Source organism: Ahaetulla prasina, chromosome 14, assembly GCF_028640845.1.
Source record: "Ahaetulla prasina isolate Xishuangbanna chromosome 14, ASM2864084v1, whole genome shotgun sequence".
Taxonomy (NCBI): domain Eukaryota; kingdom Metazoa; phylum Chordata; class Lepidosauria; order Squamata; family Colubridae; genus Ahaetulla; species Ahaetulla prasina.
The window spans coordinates 5,015,299-5,032,947 of NC_080552.1; the positions used below are offsets into that span (position 1 = coordinate 5,015,299).

General features: G+C 44.6%; 1 protein-coding gene across 3 annotated transcripts in view; it reads right to left on the reverse strand.

The window, feature by feature from the left end:
• The window catches only part of USP7 (ubiquitin specific peptidase 7), a 94,597-nt gene extending 77,918 nt beyond the window's left edge, over positions 1-16,679 (reverse strand). For 2 of the 3 annotated variants that reach the window (XM_058157125.1, XM_058157124.1), the window contains exon 1: positions 16,308-16,679. In XM_058157125.1, coding sequence (XP_058013108.1) covers positions 16,308-16,320 — 13 coding nt within the window. In that variant the 5' untranslated portion in view covers positions 16,321-16,679. The remainder of the gene's footprint in view (positions 1-16,307) is intronic. The other variant, XM_058157123.1, reaches the window with a different exon arrangement.
• Positions 16,680-17,649: the final 970 nt, after the last annotated feature.

Genomic DNA, 17,649 nt, shown 5'->3' on the forward strand with positions numbered 1-17,649 from the left:
TGTGTACAATGTCCTCCAACTTCAGATAAGATGCCATTTATTCTGAAATAAAACTACACCATCTTTTTTTGAGTCCATCATAATTTTGAACAGTTGAGTGGCCGGTTTATAAGTCACGCACCTTTCACAACCGATTAGCACCCTTTGACAGTTTAAGAAACAAAAGTACAATGATAATGATGTACCATAAATGAAGAGATGGCTTCTACTATGGTCTCAAGCTATCGCCATAAAATCACATTCCAGAAAACGTTATTCCAATCTCTTGTTTTTCAGTCAGGTTAAAAAGCCAACACTCCTTCGTCTCCCTCCCCTTCTGAACGTTTCATAGACTGAGGAGAACAGAAGACCAAACGACATGCCATTCAGATGACTAGATCTTCCATTCTTGTTTACCTGGAATACTGAACTCCCTTTAGAGCAGGAGTCTCCAACTGGTCCCTTTAAGACTTGTGGACTTCAACTCCCAGAGTCTGGGAGTTGAAGTCCACAAGTCTTAAAGCAGTGGTTCTCAACCATCTATAGTGCTGCGACCCCTTTAATACAATTCCCCACGATGTGGCGACCCCCAACCGTAAAATTATTTTTTTTAGGCAGCGATCTCAGCACGCCTCAGCAGCCGCAGAAGGGGGAAAAAAGCGGCAAACTGTTTTTTTGAATTTATCATGCCTGAAGCCGTATTGGCTAGCGATCTGAACTGCTTGCGATTGCCTTGAGGACGGAGGCATTAAAGCAGAGACTCCTCCCCTATTAAGTTTATCGCACCTGAAGCCAGATTAGGCTAGCGATTGGGAGTGATTGCAGCTGGCTTGAGAGGGAGACATCAGAGCAAAGATTTCTCTCTTTTTTAATTCATCGCGCCTGAAGCCGAATTCGCGATTCTTCAACTCGCAAGTATACTTCCCATATTTCCGATGGTCTTAGGCGACCCCTGGCAAATCGTCATTCGACCCCCAACGGGGTCGCAACCCACAGGTTGAGAACCATTGTCTTAAAGGGACCAAGGTTGGAGACCCCTGCTTTAGAGCTATGTGGGGTTTTTCACCTTATAAGTAGTATCAGCCAGCGTAGCAGGAAGAGCAAACCAAAACTACCTCCAATGTTTTGGGCTTGCTTGTTCCTGCTACACTGGCTGGTATTAATTACTCCAGGAAGAAACCCATGCAGTATTCCAGGTAAACAAGAATGGAAGATCCCTTTACTCCATTTATTATTTTTAAAAAAAACCTATTTAAATCAGGGCACCATCCAGGGCCAAACTGAATTGGATATATTATGCCCAAAGCACAAAGTTAACCAAGCCCTACACAATGCCTCCGGTTGTTTGAGTTTCTTGATGGTTGGTGAAGAGGTCTTATCTCAAACCTCAGTCTTTATCAATGTTGTGATCTTTTGATAAGAAAGTTAAATAGGTCAGGCCTTCAGTTTCAGTTCCTTCTTTTATTTTATTTTTTTTATTTTATTTTTCATCAATGAAATTGTCTTAAGAATAAGAATAATTTACCTAATGAGCAGGCTAGATAGTAGATGTGAGCAAGAATGTGTTGCTCAATTACAATTCCAGTCATCTAGCCAAAAATGCAATCCTGTGGCCTACTACTTCCTCACTTCGATTTATAAAAGTATTTTATTTTTATTAGCCATACAATTATCTGCTTCCTTGTAGACAATATCAATAGCAGCCCAACAGGTGCTTATGGAAATCTAAAACATTTCCGTAGCTATAGCTAAAAGCTTGCCTATGACCTCTGGGGTTTTAAATAGATTAAATAATGCCATATTACTACTCTGTAATATAGTAAAAACTATTCTTTAAAGTTAACTTTCAACCCTCCACATCTAACCTTCAAAATTATCCCATTATCTATCCCAGTATCTAAAAAGCTCTTTTAGACATACAGATATGATTGGATACAGGGGGAATTGATTCTGAACCTACCCATTTAAATGTATTTATTTGTTTATTTCCTGCCTTTATTGATTTTACAAATAACTCAAGGCAGCGAACATATCCAACACCTTTCTCTTCCTATTTTCCCCACAAAAACAACCCTTTGAGGGAGAATGGCTTGCCCAAAGTAGGGCAGCTGGATTTCATGGCTAAGGCAGGACTTGAACTCAGAGCTTTCCTGCTTCCGTGGCCTGCTACCTAGTAACAAAACATTTCGTTTCGTTTCTGAAATGTATACATTTTCTGAACATAGTAAATGACTATTAATGCAAATAAACGTTTATAAGTGAGCCTTTTCATACCACTTCCAGCATAATCTAAAAACTTTTGAGAATATATCCCACAGACCATTTTAATCAAAGTAGAAGAAAAAGAGAGATTGTGCCCTCTTTGTATAAACGCAAGCATATCGAGTTAGAATTTGTGGATTTCAATGCATATTAATTGCACAATCCAAACACAGTAAAATGCATATTTGAGAAAATACGCATAGTTCACACATTATACCAAATGAAAATTTTGTTATGGCTAATTCTGGTTTGATTGTGCATCCAAATCAAATAGGTCTAAACACAAGCTTCAACGGGCGAAGGCATCCCGCTAGAAACAGGGAGATCATGAGTTCTGATCTTGCCTTGGGCACAAAGCCAGCTGGGTTGTCTTGGCTACTCTCTCTCAGCCCTGGGAAGGAGGCAATGACAAAGCACTCCTGGAAAATTTTGCCAAAGAAAACTGCAACATCTTGCCCTGGTAGTCTTCAGGAATCAGACACGATAGGGGGAAAAAACCCTCCTAATTTAACTGTATAAATAAAGTCCAAATTAAATGTAGTTTTTGTCCCACACAAATGTTGCCCTCAGACTATAAAAAGGTGGCATTATTTGTTCACCTGAAGAGTGGACTACTGCAACATGCTACACATAAGGTTGTTCTTGAAGATCAGTTAGAAGTGACAACCAGTCCAGAATCTGGCAGTGAGCGTGTATGTAAGTATGACAGTGAGAACTGTACACGGAACCACTGATTGGTTCAAAATTGGGAAAGGAGTCTGGCAAGACTGTATACTATTTAACTTCTAGGCAGAGCACATCACGAGAAAAGCGGGGCTAGATGAATCAAAAGTTGGAATTAAGATTGCTGGGACAAATATCAACAACCTCAGATATGCAGATGATACCACTCTAATGGCAGAAAGTGAAGAGGAACTAAAGAGCCTCTTGATGCAGGTGAAGAAGGAGAGTGCAAAAGTTGGTTTGAAACTCAACATTAAGAAAACTAAGATCAGGGGAAGAAATGGAGGTAGTGACAGATTTTAGTTTCCTGGGCTCCAAGATCACAGCAGATGGGGATTGCAGCCAAGAAATTAAAAGATGCTTGCTCCTGGGGAGGAAAGCTATGGCAAATTTAGACAGCATACAAAAAAGCAGAGACATCACCCTGCCAACAAAAGTGCTATGGTTTTCCCAGTTGCAATGTCTGGCTGTGAAAGTTGGACCATAAGAAAGGCTGAGCACCAAAGAATTGAGGCCTTTGAATTCTGGTGCTGGAGAAGACTCCTGTGAGTCCCTTGGACTGCAAGGCGATCCAACCAGTCAGTCCTAGAGGAGATCAACCCTGACTGCTCTTTAGAAGGCCAGATCCTGAAGAGGAAATGCAAATATTTTGGCCACCTAATGAGAAGGAAGGACTCCCTGGAGAAGAGCCTCATGCTGGGAAAGACTGAGGGCAAAAGAAGAAGGGGATGGCGGAGAATGAGGTGGCTGGATGGAGTCACTGAAGCAGACAGCTTGAGCTTAAATGGACTCCAGAGGATGGTAGAAGATAGGAAGGCCTGGAGGAATCTTGTCCATGGAGTTGCGATGGGTCGGACACAACTTCGCAACTAACAACAACAAAATGTATGTGTTTTATTTATTTATGTATTTATTAATTTTTAATTATTTAAATTTATTGGCTGCCCATCTTACCACTGGATAACTCTGGGTGGCTTACAGTTACATATACCATAGTACGCCCATGTTTCATTGTTGTTTTATGATTTATGCTGGTTATTAGTTGCCTTCTGGTTGTATTTCAAGGTGCAGGTTATCACCTATAAAGCCCTTCATGGGAAATGGCCTAGCTCAGGGGTGTCAAACTGGCGGTCTCTAGGCTGAATGCGTCATGCACAGGCCACGCCCACCCAGCTCCGTGAGTGGGGGAAAATGTCATGAAACGTCACATGATGGCAACATGACGTGGCGAGTTTGACACCCATGTCCTAGCTACTTGAGGGCTACTGATCTCCAATACTGCCTGCCCACCTAGTAAGATGGGACACTGAGTGCGTTCCAGGACCCTTCAAATGCACAGCGTCACACAGGAAACATATCTTCCCTGTCCTCAGATATCCAAATGGTTCCCAATCTGAGGGTTTTCCACAAGTCACTGAAAGTTTGGCTTTGCTCCAGGTTTGGGGAACGTCAGCAGTTAAGTACTGCTGTCAATTTTCTTTAGGTTGTTTTATTTATCGCTTCCAAATGTTCAGGATTTCCCCCGCCCCTTTCTTTTGGTCTTTTACCATGTAAGCCACGCAGAGTTCATGGGTCTCTAAACAAATAAATACCAAAAGGGCCATGAATAAATAAACCAATGAACTGGCAACCTAGCTGATTTCTAACTTGATAATGAGAATAAAACTAATAAATTAACATTATGCACAACTTGCCACTGTTGTTCTTGTCAAAATATAAACGCAGTGGAGGGCATGCTCAATGTAACTATCAGTAAAATTTCAGTGAGGAAAGAGATGTGCCTTAGGAAATTCTTTCAATGCTTTTAATTCCTTTTATTCCATTTTACAAGTTTCGGGCAAGTGGCAGACAAGCTATGAGGCTTCCCAACCTTGTTGTCCTTGTCCCCATCTTCCTAACTATTATCTATATGAATCTATAACAATCCAAGGATTTGGGGCAAGTTGGAGCTCATCAACCAAGTGACTCCTGCCTCCACACCTTGACAGCCACTTCCAAACATTGTTTTGACATTCAAAGTAGTACAGGTCAAACTGGTTTCTCTTCTGCACTTTATATACACAGCATCATTTTCCTGGGATAATAACCTGAAAGTTATTTCAACTAAGCCACCTCAAGAACTCTTCAAAATAATTGTTACATCTTTGTGCAATATCCTGAAAATATCACAACACTGCAGTACTGTTTTAATATCAAATAAAGTACTACTTACATGAGGTCATTTGAAAAGGATAATCATATAGTCTAAGGAGAGGACTCACCCAGGCAAAGATCATTCCTATTTTTCCACACTTACTGGCTCCCTCCCACCTAACATGTATCTTTTGCTTCTGGTTCAGATAATTAAAAAGCCACATTGAATCATTCCACCTAATTTTTTAAAAAATTCAGAACTTTGTTTTAGATGTCTGCAGATAATCCAACTCAGACACCCTCCAAAAATATGTTCTTCAATCATTTCTAGATGTTCCCAATGCCTTCATTTGAAGATTCTAACGTTTTTGTTTTGGGCTTCGCATGGCAATTTTTCACTTAATATTTGATAACACCTACTTTTGAAAGCCATCAGTGCTAGATTTCATGCTCCCCTGTTCAGTTTCATGGGCTATTCTCGTTCAAGTTATCTAAACATGTTATCTATTTGTAACACACATTTATCCAGTACAGTATATGGAACAATAAATGAAAACCACCATTATTATTGCCCTTCCGTTATGGGAATCTTCTGACTTCATTCACCTTCTAAATATTTCACTGAATATTTTGGTGGGTCAATATAACGTGTCTAAGTACCAAAACTAACTTTTAGACTTCGCATTTATGCTAGCATAAAGTGATGGTGCTGAAAATTGACATTCTCGGGCTTTTAAGCTTACCATTTTGCCTCTTCTGTCGAGACAAACTCCCTCCAATATCAACATGAACCCATCCCATTAGGTTCCTGCTTCATCCTTATATGCCTTTTTACGCAGGTCCCGTGTGGCCCTCAATGAATCCAATCCCCCCACCCCCAAATAATTTAAACCCTTTCCCTTTATGCTGCCATTAAGAGCCTTAGTTTCGTCTACCTGATGTTTTCATGTGGAAGAAAGAATTCCAGACCGGAAGATCCTAGATCTCAACAACCTCCAAGCCACAAACTGGACTGCAGGACCTCACATTTCCTCATGTCACTTGGTGGCCACAAGAGTCACAACTAGTCTCCACCTCCAGCATTCACTATGCAGGCCATTTCCGGGCAGACTCCACCTGTTTGCAAGTAACAATTTCTAACGATTAAATAACCCATTACCCCGGTTTCCATCTCCTGAAGGAATGCCCCACTTCTTCCCTGGATGAGCTCTTTCATATGAAGTATTTCCTCAGACACACACACACAGAGAACTTTCCTCCTCTCCCCCATCCCGGTTTCTTCTGGTCAGTACCTTTCCCCACCACCACACACACACCAATAGTTCCCCAAGAGAAAGGAATTTAACACAACATGCTCATGTCCTTATAACCAGCCGGCAGTTGGTCCTAGGAGATGCCCGTTGCCATACACAACTCTGATAACCCTCTTGGCTTTGGATCTTCCACAGGTTACGTAGATAAAAGTACGTAATTGGGCTAATCAAATCCACAGCATGTTATGAAAAACAAATAGCTATTCTGTTTCCTTTGCACTGAGTTAATGTAGAGAAGATAAAGCCAGAAAAAGGACACAATAATGATAAGGTTTTCCAGCGTTGTACCAAACAATGGTCATAATCAAAATATAAACCAGCACAAAGGTTAACACAAAATGAACAAAATCTAAATAAACGTTGCGTGTGCCCAAGCAAGAGGTTGCAGGAACTGGGTATGTCTAATTTAACAAAAAGAAGGACTAGGGGAGACATGATAGCTGTGTTCCAATATCTCAGGGGCTGCCACAAAGAAGAGGGAGTCGGGCTGTTCTCCAAAGCACCTGAGGGTAGAACAAGAAGCAATGGGTGGAAACTGATCAAAGAAAGAAGCAACTTAGAACTAAGGAGAAATTTCCTGACAGTTAGAACAATTAATAAGTGGAACGACTTGCCTTCAGAAGTTGTGAATGCTCCAACACTGGAAATTTTTAAGAAAATGTTGGATAACCATCTGACTGAGATGGTGTAGGGTTTCCTGCCTGGGCAGGGGGTTGGACTAGAAGGCCTCCAAGGTCCCTTCCAACTCTGTTGTTATGTTAAGAGCATCTTATCAATGAAAATGCCTCACCATTTTCTGTTTATCTAAGTGGGAGATTCAGAGCCACCCATCCTCCCTCTCCTCCTAGTGGTTTCTCCTAAGGTTTAGCAATGACACATTATGACGACACCCAACAAAACTTACTTGCAGCTACAATATGGTTGGGTTCATATCCTTGAAGGGTTATCAAATCTCCTGAGCCTCAGGCTCAAGAGAGGCTCTTCTGAAGCAATTTTAGGAGTCAACGGCTCCCATTTCAATGAATTTTAGTCTACTCATATGTGCACAAACTATGGCTAGTTACCTATGATATAATAAACCAACCTTTAAACGTAGGAAAGAAGTCGGTTCATTTATCAAAAAATATACCACCACAGATCAAACACACAAAACATTAAAAAATGTTTTTATTAAAAAACCTATTCATGCCTGAACCAAACAGACTTTGTTTTGCGAAATGATGCTATAAGTTATTCTTAAATCAACCGATTTGTTAAAGTTCAGAAATAGCAGCCAATGGCCGAAAATAAAAAAGACACGTCAAATCCAAGTGATGGGCTCTTAACTTTCAAAGAATTTATCATGGTTTGTCACACAGATGTTTAAGACAGGATTTGGCATTTTTATCCACTAATTGAAACCTTCCCAAAACTTGGGATAGGCAAATGTTATTGTTTGATGATGTTAAAAAGATACCCTTGTAGGATGTGAGTGGTTCCAAGTCAAACTGTCTTTTGCAATTGACTGTTAGAGATTTTGTCTGTTTTGATGGTGTTCAAGTGCTTTTCCAGATGTTTTGGAATTTCACCTATTACTATTCGGGCTATCTTTGCTTTCTTTCGGCACAATCATTCTATTTGTATATGCTGCTCTTTGTGTTTTCCCCAGTTCCTTTTTTCTTCTGATGTCTCCAGTCACATCCACTATCCATATTTTTTTATCTTTCTGATTAACAGTTACAGTTGGTCAGTCAGATGTTTTGATTGGATTTGGCATTTTCACCCACCTACAGTCTTCCCCAAGGAGCTGGGACAGGCAGATGTTGTTGTTTGGTGGCATTAAAGAAATTGCCACAGGATTTAAGCCGTTCCAAGTAAAACTGCCTTTTGTAATTGACTAATGGTGATTCCGTCCATTATTATTATTTGGGGGACAATAACATGAAGGGGAAATGAGGTTTAGTAGAAATATGAAAAGGGGGGGAACCCTTACATCGGGGGTGTCAAACTCTATTTCATTGAGGGCCGCATCAGGTTTGTGTTTGACCTGGGGGGGCATGGCCAACTCGACATAACTCATGTGGAGGGCGCCTGTGGGGGCCAGATTACTCTGCCAGCGAAAAGGGGCTCCTGACCTCCGTTTTTGGCTGCAATGGCTTCCAGCAAAAACGGAGCTCGGGAGGGCCACCCACAGCTCTGCTGAGCTCCGTTTTCACTGGCAGAGACACTATGGGCCAGTCCTTTTCCGTTTCCAGGGCAGCCCCAAGGGCCAAATCGAAGCACCCTGCGGGCCGGATCTGGCCCCTGGGCATTGAGTTAGACACCCGTGCCTTACACTGACACTTTCAACAATCTCAATTAAATCTGCTGAGCTATGAGACAAACTAAAACCTATTGAGGTTTTACTTCGTGTTCAGAACCTGCAAAAATAATGCTACGGGATAATTTATTGACCCATGTCAGATTTAGACACCTGAAAAATTAATAAAGCAAGCCTCCCCTTCTGCATCAAGTATTGTACCTCATTCACTAATTAATAGAAACAGAAATAGGAACAAAACGCCAGCCCTTTTCAAATATTTTCACATCAATAATCAACTCAGTCTTGGGTAGATAATGTAGCTTGTCAAAAACCAAACAGAATGCTTGCGGTGTCCTGCATTCTGTCTGGTCCATTTTCAAGGTGCAGATAGTCGGGGTAAAAGGCTATAATCAGCATCTGTGTCAGGCTGTCCAACCTTGGCAAGTTTAAGACTTGTGGACTTCAGCGCCTAGAATTCCCCGGCCAGCAATTTTGGAAGTCCACAAGTCTTAAACTTGCCAACGTTGGACACCCGTGATCTACATGATAGAGGGATATCTCTGATATTCTTACAAGATGGCAAAAAGGTTGAATTTCAGTTAAATTAGTCTTGTGAATAGTTTCATCTCAGAGAAATTACCATACATTTTAGTCCCTAGAAAAAATTGAGACTATTTCTCGCTGACATCTCTTTGATCTGTTCAAGCTATGCAAAAATGCTACCTTTTTTCACCTTATGCAATTTAGGTTGCTTTGCTCGTCTCACATCAGCAACAAATTTACCCTTTTATTTAAATGGTGTCGTTTCTATGAACACAAATCCTGCCTCTGACCAACTCAACAAAACAAAAAATATCTGAAGTTTTATTAATAGTCGGTCCATTGCTACACGTTCAAAGTTATTTATCCTTCAAGAATCAAAGTATAAGAAATGGCAAAGTAAAACCAAATAGCTACACTGCACTTAAGTGGATTTGTTTTCTAAACTGAAGTTTACTTCAAAGAGCAGGAATTAAGGACAACATTGAAGCAATCAGGGATTTGACTTGTACCTTGATTAACATGAGTTAATCAAAGTACAAGTTAACATGAGCGTCAACAACAAAATGAAAAACACCCTTCCAGAAATGTTCAAATGGACATCTGACCAATGTTTTTAAAAAATGTACTGGTCACATTCTCAGAATTCAAGAAAAAGAAAATATCACTTAAGCCTTCAAGCAGTATCTGCTGGGAAATTATGTCAGCATTTTCATTTATTATGCTGGTTAGAATGCCAGTACAAGAATGTCTATTTATATCTAATACAATCACAACTGGTACCCCTGTAATGAAGTCCAAGTTCAGAATACTGGTGCTTTTGACAGTCTACTGCAGTTTTTCTCTTTAATCTCTATATGATGATTGCTTTCCTGTTTTGTTACTTGCATTTTGAATAGAATAGAATAGAATTTTTTATTGGCCAAGTATGATTGGACACACAAGGAATTTGTCTTGGTGCATACTCTCTCAGTGTACATAAAAGAAAAGATACGTTCATCAAGGTACAACATTTACAACACAATTGATGGTCAATATATCAATATAAATCATAAGGATTGCCAGCAACAAGTTATAGTCATACAGTCATAAGTGGAAGGAGATTGGTGATGGGAACTATGAGACAATTAATAGTAGTGCAGATTCAGTAAATAGTTTGACAGTGTTGATGGAATTATTTGTTTAGCAGAGTGATGGCCTTCGGGAAAAAACTGTTCTTGTGTCTAGTTGTTCTGGTGTGCAGTGCTCTATAGCGTCGTTTTGAGGGTAGGAGTTGAAACAGTTTATGTCCAGGATGTGAGGGATCTGTAGATATTTTCACAGCCCTTTTCTTGATTTGTGCAGTATACAGGTCCTCAATGGAAGGCTTGTAGTTTACTCTCAGGTTTGCTCTCTTCCTGCCTCTCTACTCATTGTTCCCAAAATTTGAAGCAAAAAAAATCTATGACTAGTAGCCCTTGCTTAAGCAGCTAATTGAGGTTGAGAGAGACCCTTCCCTAAAAGGTGCTTACCATCCCGTTCCAGAATACTGATGAAAATACCCCTCACAATCACATGATTGCATTTTGGAGACTGGGGATTGTACAATTTTACAGCCAATTGGTAAGACAGTCTGCTATTAACACAGCTGCTTGCAATTACTGCAGGTTCAAGTCCCACCAGGCCCAAGGTTGACTCAGCCTTCCATCCTTTATAAGGTAGGTAAAATGAGGACCCAGATTTTTGGGGGCAATAAAGTTGACTTTGTATATAATATACAGATGGATGAAGACTATTGCTTGACATAGTGTAAGCCGCCCTGAGTCTTCGGAGAAGGGCGGGATATAAATGCAAATAATAAAATAAAAAATAAATAAATCACCAGTTCCTGATTTATGGTGCTTTTTGCTGATTTCCAGTCTTCCTCACAACAAAAACAAACAAACAAACAAAAAACCGCCCATAGCAATCCACTGACTTGCTTTGTGAGTGTAGTGTTCACTTTACAGTTACCGTCCATCGCTTAATGACCATTGCAAAAAATAATCATCATCATAAAATCTGGTCGTCATGTGGGTATCTCATGACCCTCATGACTAAAAATGGATATTCTGACCTCAATTATGGTTGTGAGTAAAGTTGTATTTTTTTGTGTGTGGGTGTGGGTGTGTCTTCCAGACTTTGTTGAACAGCTATCATTCCTTTTTCCACACAGTCTTCTTCCTGGCTCAGCTCACAGCTTCCAATGTCCCACCTATCTCCCCAATAATCCCAAATCTGATGGAATTTACTATTTCAAATCACATCATTTCTCCTTTGACAACATTGCAAAATCTCTCTTTCCTTTAGTCTAAAAAAAAGAGCTCTACATCCTGGTCATCTTTCAACTTATCTACTGTTAAAAAGAAAAAACCTCAAACGCTCAATCCAAAATTCTCTACCAAATGTATTCATCACCTGCCTTCAGTCAGACTACAAGGCATCTGTTTAAACTCCCTTCCTGTTTATCCTTCTTTCCTTTCACAATCCTGTGGCCTTATCCTTCGCCTATCCAGTTTCTCCACTTGCAATTATGCAAACTTTTTCTACTTCCTCAATTCTCCCTCTTTCTCCTGCTGTCCTATATTGCTGGAATTGCCTCATAAAGGTTTCTTACCTTTAAAATGCCTCCTCAAATCTAAATTTAATGTGGAGCCTTTGGCAAAAGCAAAACAAAATTACCCCACAACCCTTGATCTCTTACTGTAATTACCCTAAAGTTTATACAACTGAAGTAACTCCATACTTTTCTCATTCTGCCTGTGCTCAAATCTGTTCCTTCCACTGAACTCTGAATCCTTTTGGACAATAAGCATATATAGGTAACAACAGTTCATTTAGTGACCCCAGTTACAACAGCACTGAAAAAAATGACTTGTGATCGTTTTTCACACCGACAACTATTGCAGCATTCCCCATGGCCACGTGGTCAAGATTCAGACGCTCAGCAACTGACTCACATTTAGGACGGTTGCAGTACCCCGGAATCACATGATAACTTTTTGCAACCTTCTGACAAGAAAAATCAGTGGGAAGCCAGATTCACTTAACAACCATGTTATTCACTTAACAACTGCAATGATCCACTTAACGACTTTTGAGCGCAATTGTGGTTGTAAATCGAGGACTATCAATATCATTCTTTGTAAAAATGTGGGGTATATGGTTGGCTTTAATTGACAGCAAGCTGAGTACAACAGCATCCAAATGGTATGTGGGATAAATGAAATGTTACTTTCACACTAGAAATAGAAATAGAAATAGAATTTTTATTGGCCAAGTGTGATTGGACACACAAGGAATTTTTCTTGGTGCATATGCTCTCAGTGTACATAAAAGAAAAGATACATTCATCAAGGTACAACATTTACAACACAATTGATGATCAATATATCAATATAAATCATAAGGATTGCCAGCAACAAAAAAACTAGGATTCCAGATTAGGGTTCCTTCAAAGAACAAGATATGAAAATGGTCCAATATCATACATATTACTTATTTTGGCCGTGTCATGCAGGGGAATTCACTGGCGAAAACAATTATGCATGTATGAGCGGCAAAAGGAAACCAGGTAATCAAAGAACACGGTGGCTGGACACTATCAAAGCTGACCATACAGAAAGCTTGGAAGATGTGGAGAGACCTGGCCCAAAGAATCATCAAGAGCCAGGCACGACTGAATGGATATCATCCCCCTTCATCATCCTTGACTCAGGTTGGTAAAATGAAGAGCCAAATATGCTGACTCTGTAAACTGCTTAGAGAGGACTGTACAGTACTATGGGGGCAGTATATAAATCTAAGTGCTATTGTTATTGCTATCATCATCTACATGCCACTGAAGTTCTAATTATGCAGAATGAGAGCCGACAAAATATTTACTAAATAAGTTTAAACAATCATTTTTATTTACTATATGGACTATAAGAATTTTGTTCATTCCTTTTCTTGTAGGAAAGATTTGCTGCCCAAACACAGTTGTTCTTTTTTTTAAAAAAATAACTCCAAAACACGAACACAACTTTCATATACCACAGTTTCATTAACTAGGGCTCAAGCATCCTATTTATATTTGTGTAATCATCCCATAAATAAATCCGAGAACTCTAACCTGTTCTTGGTTTATAAGGCAACTAATAGGATGATAAATAAGGAAAGGAATAAACAGCATGAAAACAGTGGGTAAGCCAAAAGTTTTCTCAAAATATACAACTTATTGTTGCCTGGCTCAAGAGAGACATGGGACACATTAACAAGCAATAATTCATCATCATGCATGAAATCCACTAGCTCAGGCAGCTTTGAAAAAGGATTAGGTAAATTCCTGGCAAATAGGTTTATCTATGGCTATTAGAGTCATTAAAGCTCAATACAGAAACCTCCATGGACAGTGGCAGTATACCACTGAATACTGGATTATGCAAACAAAGAGTAAGGAGTCCTTGCCACTTTCATTACATGCCCTAGGCCTAGAAGCATCATCTGCTAGGCACAGATGGATTTTGTTGTCGATGGGATAAAGAATCAGAAAAACCTGGACAAAATCTCAAAATACTGTACTTTTCTATTATTATTTCAGTTCAGGGACGGTGAAATAACTGGCTTTCTAAGTATTTGTTATCTCCTCAAAATAAATTTACTTCTAAGAAAGTGTTACCTTGCATTCAGCAAATGGTTTATGGTGATTACAAAAAAAAAGTGAATTAACAGCTGAGAGAGTTTAAAATACAGCTTTTAATTCATCCGAAGCAAAACATATACACACCGAGAAGACCCGAATGTACCTCATAATATTTTTGTTACTGTTGTTTAACTGGACAAGATAATAAAGTGAGAACAATTTGGACAGAAGACCTATAAGCTAAGCTGGGGGAAAACAAGCTGAGAGAATTATACCTAAATTCATTTCATTTTACAAGAAGTACTCAGTTCTTTAAATATTGAAATAATAACTAGGACGTCAAAGGAGAGCGATCCTTAAGTTCTACATAAATGGGAAGGAAATAAGAATGACCCACTGGGGTTCAAGCAAGTCTTAAAATGAGGAAACAAGATTAACCAATAAAGTTCGTGCCCCGTGACATGTGGGTCAGGACACCTTTTATTCCACAACTTGTGCCTCTTTCTCAGCTGTCACAAAGTAACATTCTAGCCTTTGCGCAAGTCTGAACCCCCGCATGTCTGAACTGTATGATTTTGGACTGCATGACTGACCACTTCCGCATCCATCCTACTTCTTCTGGCGTGGGGCTAATTCCTACGCGTAGAAGATTTAAGTGTGTTTTTACACACAGCATCCAAAACAGCCCAAACACTCTTTTATTATTTTAAGGCAGGAAAAACCACCTACTTTTTTTTCTTTTCTTTTTTTTTATAAAAAGATGCTTCTGATTTCTGATCCCTAAAACACGCAACTTTTTAAGATCCCCGCTGTTAGGAGGAAACCTCCTAACAGTGAGAAGGGGTTGCCTTCAGAAGTCCCATCACTGGAGGCTTTCGAGAAGAGATTGGCAACACAGGGTCTCCTGCTTGAGCAGTGGGGCTGGCTAGAACAGGGGTCTCCAACCTTGGTCCCTTTCAAGACTTGTGGACTTCAACTCCCAGAGTCCCTCAGCCAGCAAAGCTGGCTGAGGAACTCTGGGAGTTGAAGTCCACAAGTCTGAAAGGGACCAAGGTTGGAGACCCCTGGGCTAGAAGACCTCCGAGGTCCCTTCCAGGTTTTATTCTGATCTTATTTGAAAGAGGAAAGCGGCAGCAAAGGAAATCAGAAGGACTTCGGGGAAGGGGGAAGGTCTGGTCTGGGAGGTCAGGAGCAGCATCTTCTAGGGGGACGGGGTGGGGGGGGGGAAGGCTTCCTCTTCCTCCTCCTCCTCCTCTCTCCTCCCCTCCTCCAGCCAGCCAGCATGACTGGGCAGGGACAGGGGCCTGCTGGCTCCGGGCGAGCAGCGCAGCGCCAGCTTTGCTTGCTCGCTTCCTTCCGCCCGCTTGCTTGCTTGCTTCCCCGCCCCGAAAGCCGGGGCGCTCTCTGTAAATAACCCCTCCGTGCATCAGCAGCAGCAGCCGCCGCCGTGCCCCAATTAAAAATGGCGAGCATCTCGCGTGGCTGGCTGCGTGCAAAGCAGGCTACAATGGGAAGGGGGCCGGAGGAGGCTTTTTAAAACAAAACCCCCCCAGCAAACGCCGAGCGGCTGGGTGGGTTGGTTGGCTGGCTGGCCGGCGCCTCCGCGGTGCCCGAGCGCCGTGCATTCCTGCAGGGGCAGCAGCCTCCTCTCTCCCCAACCCCCACAACCCTGCAATTCCCCCTTTGCAGGCGGCGATCCCCCCGTCCCCAGGACCCCCCCCAACCCCTGCAAGGAAGAAGCCTGCGGGCCCTCCGCCCGCCAAGCGGGGAAGCCTCCGCCCCCCAGCGCTGCCAAACTTTTAAACTTCGGCCTCGCGCGAGACGGCAGGCGCCTCCCCCCGGAAGGGGGGCGCTCGGGAAGGGCTTCCCAGATGCCGCACACACACACACACACACACGGGAGGGGGGGAGGAAAGGGGGGGTTGCTTTGCCCGGAGACCCTTCCCCCACCTCCGCCAAGCGAGCCGCACGTGGCCCAGGAGGGAGGGGGGCGCAGCGGGAAGAAGCCCCGGGCCCTCGTTGCAGAGGGGCTGCTCTCCCCCCCTCCCCAGGCGGGGGGAGGGGGCCACCGGGCAAAGGGAGGGAGGGAGGGAGGGGGGAATGGCGGACCCCACCCCGCACAGCAGGAAGGGGTCCAGGAGGGAGGGACCTCCTCCTCCTGCCAGGCGATCAGCCTCCCACTTTTCCTAACCAGGGGATGCAGCCCCAGCGCTGCAGCAGGCGATGCTGGAGGCTCCAGATTAGGGCGATCAGCCGCTTAGCGGGAGGGAGGGAGGAGGGGGTCGGAGCAGCGCCCGGGATGCGCGGTGCCAAAGCGAGGAGGGAAAAAGGGGATGCGCCCGCTTCACCTGCGCAGGTGGAGGCGAGCGCGGGAGGCCGATTGGGGGTGTATTTTTGGGGGTGGGCGAGAGGCGAGGGGGCTTGGCGTGCCTACCTTCCATCTCCATGTCCTCCGGCTCGCTGAGCTGCTGCTCGCCCGGCTTCTGCGGCGGCGGCGGCGGCGGCTGCTGCTGCGGGGCGGCGGCGGGTGGTGGTGGTGGTTCATGGCGGGCGCCCGGGGCCCCTCGGGCGGCGGGGGGAGCGGCGGGGGGGGGGCTCCCGCGCGGCCTCCCGCGGCGGGCAGGGGCGGCGGCGGCGGCGGCGGCGGCAGGGAGACGCGCACGTATTTGCTGGCGATGCGCCCAATGGCGGCGGGCGAGGCCGAGGGAGGCCGAGGCCCACCCGGCGAGGGCTGCCGGCTCCGGCGGGGGAGCGGCCCTCTGCGCGCCCGCCTGGCTCGGCCGCGGCTCCTCCGCCTCCTCCTCCTCCTCCTCGCGCTCTCAAAATGGCCGACGCCGAGTGTCACATCCGCATGGGCGCCCCGGCCGAGCCGGGCCGGGCCGGGCCCTCGCCAACGCCGCCACGACACTCCAAGGAGGCCCGCCGGCCCTCAGGGCCCGGGCCTCACGCCGCGCGCGCCGCGGACTCGCCTGCCTGCCTGCCTTGGCCTGCTTGCCTGCCTGCCTGCCTGCCTCTCGCTCGGCCGGGCAGCGGGAGCGGTGAAGGCGCGGAGGGAGCAGCCAGGAAGGAGCACCAGCAGCAGCGCCGCGGCCGCCCCGGGAACAGCAACCGCCGCCGCTGCCGCCGCCGTGGAGGAGGAGGAGGAGGAGGAGCCGAGGGGGAGGGCCGTGCGCGCCCCCGTGAGGGGAGGCAGGGGCGAGGCGGGCTGGCAACACCCCCCCCTCACATGCGCGCGCCCCCGCGGCTGGACTTCGCCCCCCGACCTGCGCGAGGGTCTCTCCCCCACCCCCCACAGCCTCTGGGGTGTGTGTGTGTCAGTCAGTCGGGGGAGGGGGATTTGCGCCCTCCCCCCCCTCAGGGGGCCTGTGCAATGGCCAGAGGAAGGGTCCTTACCCCCCCCCCCCAGTACCCTGGCATCCCCCCTCCCCCAGTTTGCGACGAAGGGAAAAAAGACTGGGCTGGGTGGGAACGGGCCGAGCGATGGGGGAGGATGGCCCCCTCCCCTTTTCTCTCCCCCCTCCCCAATCAGTGGGACCCCCGCAGATGGGGAGGGAAGGATGGCAGGCATGATTGGGGTGGGGGTGGGTGGGGGGGAAGAGGAACCCAGGGGGAGAAGGGAGGGAGGGAGGGAGGGAGGGTGAGTGGGGGACCCCATTCCTCTCGTTTCATCCACGCCACCCACCCACCCACCCTTGCCCCCTTCCTAGGTTATTGGTCTTTGGGGATAGAACTATTTTAGGAAGCCCTCAACTTAATGATTGCCGACATTTGGAGCC